The sequence below is a fragment of the Alligator sinensis genome, unplaced genomic scaffold, assembly GCF_000455745.1.
Source record: "Alligator sinensis unplaced genomic scaffold, ASM45574v1 scaffold588_1, whole genome shotgun sequence".
In the NCBI taxonomy this organism is placed as follows: Eukaryota; Metazoa; Chordata; order Crocodylia; family Alligatoridae; genus Alligator; species Alligator sinensis.
The window spans coordinates 1,168,374-1,174,672 of record NW_005842244.1 but is presented as its reverse complement, the minus strand read 5'-3'; the positions used below and the strand labels follow the sequence as shown (position 1 = coordinate 1,174,672).

Below are 6,299 nucleotides of genomic sequence, written 5' to 3'. Positions count from 1 at the left end.
TCTTTCCTGCTTATGCAGGGGGTTGGACTCGATGATCTATTGAGGTCCCTTCCGACCCTAGCATCTATGAATCTATGAATCCTTACTTGCTTCAGGGACCTCCCCAACTCCTATTCACGTGGCATCAACTGAAAGAGGAGGTGTATCGGCACCATTGCACCTCCCCTGGATCCACCCCTGGTTGCACCAACCAAATAAATGGTAAAGAAAAGACAGCTAAACACATGAAAGAACTAAAATGTAGAAACATAGAGAGACAGAGACGGGTTGAAAATATATGTTTGAAAATGCCTGTTAAAATAACATTTTCATTTCCTAATGCCCGTTTTAACTACAGAACTTCCGTATGTATTACTGGAGAAGGCCTGCTTCAAATGCCATGACACTTCCTCATGGCCACCTTTCCTAGGGAGGAAAACCAACAGTTCTCCCCAAACCAACAGTATCTAGATAGCACTGCCTAGGGGAAAGAGAAAGACCTGTAACTGGAGATCTGTGAAAAGCAAGAATGTAAAGAGGATACATGTTACAAAATACCTGCAGAGACTGGGAAAGGGAAGCAAATGGATACTTATCAATCTAAATGTTAATTAAAACTCCCAATATGTTTCAAATTTCCACATGAGTAATTGAGGAGAGAACTGTAAGAGCTGTGGTATAAGATACCTCACAATAGTCTGCAATGTGTATTTTTAACATGCATTTTGCTACATTAAGACTTTTTATGTTGAAGTAATTTAATAAAAGCATTAATTGAGAGGGAGCAAACACAAAAAATGCAACACATTAGAGCTGACACATTCAGGTTCTGAGCCCTGGGATGTCTGGATATAGTTTTTGTACAAGCTGTATGTCATACTGCTTGGCCCTTCGTTCCTCAACTGATGATGCAATACGTACAGCAAGTCAATATATTTATCTCAAATCTTTCCTTCTGCCTCTGCAGAGGCAATTCTAAAGCTAATTCTATTCCAGTGTATGCATGTGGTAATTTCAAGAAAGCAGACCATGTTCCCTGCTCTGTGGCTATGACGCACAGGCCCTGAAACAATTTTGCATCATGTTTCTTATTTAAGTAATTTTTTTTTTTTTTTTTTAAAGTAAAACCATGCTGCTACTCTCTATGTGTGCATTTTCATATTTACAACCTCCTGTAATAATGAATGGAGGAAACACTTCCAATGTACATCTACAATTTCAAGTACTAAAATTAAAAGCTGCAGCAGAAAGAATTCGTTAGAGAAGGGGTGCATCTACACGTTCCCATATCACGACATCGCTATGGCACTTTTGGAAGGACTAAAGCGTGGCGCAGAGCATGCGATTACTGCGCCGTGCCGGCAGTTCACACTTAGCTTTCCCCACTACATCACCATAGCAGTGCACTATATCCAGGGAGTGTGCTGCTACAGACACGCAGCTGGCACCACACAGTAACGTAGTGTGTCACTATGCTGCCATAGGGCAATGTGCAGACATGCCCAGGGTGGAGAAAACCTATCATTAGGAGTAAATAGGCTCACATCCCAATCTACTGCATAGCACCAATAGTTTTCTCAGCTCTCTGCCTTCTCCCAGGTTCTGCTACATCTTAATTCCTACGTATTATCATTTCCAGTGCTGTCACTTCCTGTTAAAGGTGGGACTTCTAGTGCTGGCATCCTCTTCCACTCGTCCATCCATCTTCTTTACAGCTGCTCCATTTTACTTACTATCATGACCAATTTTTTATAGACTGTTTTGGTATCCCTTACTTAATAAAGCACTACCTTGCCCGGCTCACTAACATTAATTCAATGTGTTACTGATTTTAAGATTCAGAACTCTTTTTTCTGCAGCCAGGGCTACGATACCATGCTGGCCAGTGCTGAGGGTGTTGGCAGAGGCATGCTGCATGGGGATGCGGGGAGCACTTCTGCTGTGCCATCCCTTGGGAGTCGGTCTCTCCTCAGGCAGTGGTTAAGTCTGCAAAGCAGTGGCAGGGCTGTATTTCCTTTATCCTCTTATTCTGGAAATTAAGCACCATTACTGTGTAAGGGGTAGTCATTTGGCTGGGGACTTCTAGATCACCTCTGGCTTTATTGGGCATAACCTTTTGAAAGAGAGTGGAAGGTTTTGTCTTCGTCAGAGCTCCTGAATGAGAGGCCCCTCCCCATATTCCTCTTCTAAATGTGACCCATCCTTGCATTCACTTCTAAAGGTTTAAGTAAATCTTGGCTGGCTGACATCCTGCACCTGGTTTCCTTTCTGGGGTCAGCCCCGACACAAACTTGCTCAAGGCAGGTACTACATAAAGATAATCTCAGCCTGCAGCATGTTGGGTTAATTAATGGAGCGTGGCAGATACTGTGCTCCAGCAGGCTCCTGCGTCTCATGTATCAACGTCCCTGCACTTAAAAATGGCATCAAATGAGCTTTAGTTCAAGTGCCCCCGCCGCCATTTTTAAGTGCAGGGATGCTGATACACTAGATGCGGTGGCGTTTTAATTAGAGAGCTGCTCTAATTAAAGTGCCACCTTACCTCTCCTGCCCCCAGAACATGTGCAAAAGTGCTCAGAACGTCACAAAGCGTCTTTGGGGCCTCAAAGGCCTGTTCCCCTCTAACAGCAGCCTGGAGAGAAACCTAGCTGAAGGTTGAGAGATGGGGGGATACTACACCACTCTGGCACACTCACTCTAAGGCTCCTTGCTGCTGCCTCAATGGTATATAGCCACGATGCACCTGAAAACCAGGTCTCTAGTTTTCTGTCTTTGTCTACTGGTTGGGAATGACTACACCCCACTCACTCAAACTGGGAGAGAACATTGAAAAGGAATATATTTATACAAAATAGGAAGCTTTAAATGTTATTATTTTTCTCCGTAATGTTAAAGGAGGACTATTCTTCTTCCCAAATTCCCAAGGAAATTGTAGGTGCAGCTATGTAAAACACAGCAACACACCATAAGGTGTTCCATTGAAAATAATAAATTTACTGCTTCAATGGCTAAAGTCTTAAGGTAACCGATGACCTCATATGTAGGTTGTGTTGCTGCAGCTGCAGGCAGCTGTGATATCAAGGTTGGGAACGTACTGATGGCATTAGGACCAGAGAGCTACATTAATCTCCAGGCATTGAGCCAAAAGATGATAACAACAGCATACTCTCCATCTGGGCTGTCTCTGATAGATTTTGGAGTCATTACACAGAAAGTCAGAGACTAAAAATGCTCTTGCAGAGCCTATAAGAGGTTACTTGAAGGGGGCTCTGAAATTTGAGGACCCGTTCCAGAGTCTTTTCTTCTTTTGCAAAGGGAAGCAGTTCTTGGTGCCATGACAATACAGAACAATTTACACAGCCACTGGCCTATGATATTTCGCAAACCTCCAATATTGATGCAGGAAGAGAGGGCTTGATGAGGCCCAGCTTTCCTAGGGAGGAAACCCTAGGAAATAGGTTTTAGTGTATATCCCAGATCTCACAAAACAAAAGTGTATAAATAGCACCACCTCAAGAAACAAGAAGGCTCTGGGTCCAGTCAATGACTCTTAATGCACGTATACCCAGACAGCATGCTTTTGGGAAAATGTGTTTGTTCTGGATCTGTTATCTATGCCTAACTTAATGGGATTTTCTTAAAAAAGATTATATATAAAGGAAGAAAAAAAAGATACCTTGGCAAATATAGTCTTGACATAAATGGGCAGGTCTCCATGGGGACTTCCATACCCCCCTACAATACTAAAACCCAGTCCGTCTGAGCCTTTCTCCAAAGTAATAATCTTAGGCTGAGGTGCTCTGAAAACACAATGAATACCACTTAGAAGAGCAGTACAGATGTACAGGGGACTTTTTGTAGAAGGAGCAATTTCAAATAGATGTTTATCTTGTAAACTGTTTTCTATATTTTCACAAACCACAGCTCTGACCCTATGTTGAAATGCACTTCTGTGCACCACGCTACCCAGGCAATATCGCTTTTGGCTTCAGCTGTCTATAATTACATTACTACAGCTCAGGGAGAGTATGGTGTTCTGCAACAGCAGATCCTGACTCTGGACTGAGACCCACTTTTACTAGTTTATGGATACTACATGTGTTGGCTTTCGCACAGGTCCATCTTTATCATCTCCACTTTATACAGGTAGTGAATTTGTAGTATTATTTCATGGCACCAGAATTTCATCATATGATTTTAGAGGCAATGGATTACATCCTACTCTATTTTTCGGCATTAGTAATTAGGCATCTAGTGGCTAGAACCTATCCCACCTCTTAGACTTACAAGTGTGACTGTATATCACCCTGTTCAAAACCGTGAGAAATTAATAATACAAAAGGGTAAATGGGCTTCTCTCTGTTGGGGCACTTTTGCACCTAAGTTTTAAGGCAAAGAGGAAGTTATACTACAAAAGTAATGGTTTTCTCAGGATGCCTAAGTGCCAATTAGAAGTCTAATAGCTGGAATAGGATCTGTCCCAACATGCCATGGACAGAGCACAAAACGTAGAAACTAGGGGCACCCATGTTATACATGTCAGCACTACTTCAGAATCATAGTTTAAATATAAGAAAGGCAGTTGCGTGTGCCTAGCAATAACTACTCTGGGTAGAATAGTTTGGGGTATCTCTGCTTAAAATATAAAATCATATTATCTATGGATGGATTTTTTTCAGGTCACCATTTCTTTAATACAATAGCTAACATTTGTGCTTATCTATCTAATTCTTTATCATACCTACAAAGTCATGTGCCCTTGTGACTTTAGTGTAGAAAAAGCCAACAAAAGTACTACTGGGTGCAGCATTAAATGACACTGCTTTCAAGGAAAAGGGCCTAAAACTAAACAGCAAAGAACTCAGAAGGTTTCTTTTTGTGTTTACAAGGCTTCAAAGGACCCCAAACTGGATTTCAATTGTCTAAAATAAATAAAATGAAAAACAAATAGCAAAAAATGTCAAAAGGGACATAAAATGCTTAAGGAGAGTTTGGAAGGGCTAAAGAAATATTAAAGAGCTAAATACATGAAGGGCATGGCGAAATGACAACAACCTAACCACCACAGCTTTTAGATATTTGAAAGGAGTAAATGCCAGGAATGGAAAGAAATTATTTTGGAGGTAAAATTAGATTAGGTGAGAATAAATGAATCTATCGAGAAAAAAAATACCAGTATAGTGAGATCCACTGCAGAATAATCCCCAAAGGAAAGTGGTAGAATCCAGTTACTTGAAACACTTACAGCAAAACTAGAGAAAGCACTAAAAACAAGGGTATGGCAAAGAACAATACTGCATGACTAGGCATGGTTATATCATGCCATGTCATGACATATACAGGTCTTTCATCTCTGATGACTATATTTCCATGAAATAGGTGGGTAGAACATTTGTAATTTGGATATCTGTGGTCAGACCTGTCTCTATAATCTTTTCCATTGTTAAGGGGAAAAGATTCAAGGGACAAAGGAACACAAAGTTTTGTTGCACGTTTTGCAACATTCATTTAAAATGCTAATTTTCTGAAGCTACTTGTTCAATTCTACAGATGACAGATGCTGTAATTTTGGATTGCAATGACCATGGTTCATTTCAAGTAAGGAAGTTGTCATGATTCTGGTTCTCTCTCACAACGCATCAACTGGGAAAAAAAAGAGATGTGGTTTTTTTTTTAGAAATCTATTAAGTGCTTGGAAAAACCACACCACTATACTTTGTGCTTATCATTACCAGTTTATGTTACCCACTGAAGACCAATATGATTCCATTACTATCCTAAAGAAGATGACAGTGAGCACATAAAGTTGTTGTAAGTCAAGTGAGAAGGAAATGACAGGTGAAGAGACTCAGGCCACAGTCCTATACTTGGTTAGGGGAAGGGAAGTGTTTGACTATCCTTCGAGCAGAATCTCTGTCCCACAAACAGATACTCCAAAAGTAGTTGGTCTATACTTACTCTGAATCTTCTGAGTGGTGGTCAGAAGGGGTGTTAAGGTTACATCCAGCAGACATGCTCTCCAGCTGACTGGCTATGGCACTGATATTGGTATCTGCTACAACCTGAAAATACAGATGCAAAATAATATTACTTATAGGCCTCACTGGTAAAACACAGAAGCAGCAAATGTGAACTACCATATGGGAAAAAGGTATTTTTAAGAATCAAAACTACAGATGAAAAAAAAAAAATCTTCCTATGTTAAACTTGAATCAAATGCAAATAATTGATTCATGAAGAAAAATTAATATAGCAGCCACCTTTCAGTCAGGTGACAGCACTATATTTATCCAAATCTGAGGCTAGATTTTGCCCTGAGA

General features: G+C 40.6%; 1 protein-coding gene across 10 annotated transcripts in view; it reads right to left on the bottom strand.

Annotated features, from left to right (window-relative positions):
* The window catches only part of PATJ (PATJ, crumbs cell polarity complex component), a 231,990-nt gene that overhangs the window by 3,750 nt on the left and 221,941 nt on the right, over positions 1-6,299 (bottom strand). For 8 of the 10 annotated variants that reach the window (XM_025208661.1, XM_025208662.1, XM_014521711.2 and 5 more), the window contains 2 exons: positions 5,938-6,041; positions 3,656-3,779 (listed from right to left, as the gene is read on the bottom strand). In XM_025208661.1, coding sequence (XP_025064446.1) covers positions 3,656-3,779; positions 5,938-6,041 — 228 coding nt within the window. The remainder of the gene's footprint in view (positions 1-3,655; positions 3,780-5,937; positions 6,042-6,299) is intronic. The other 2 variants (XM_025208665.1, XM_006027458.3) reach the window with 1 other exon arrangement.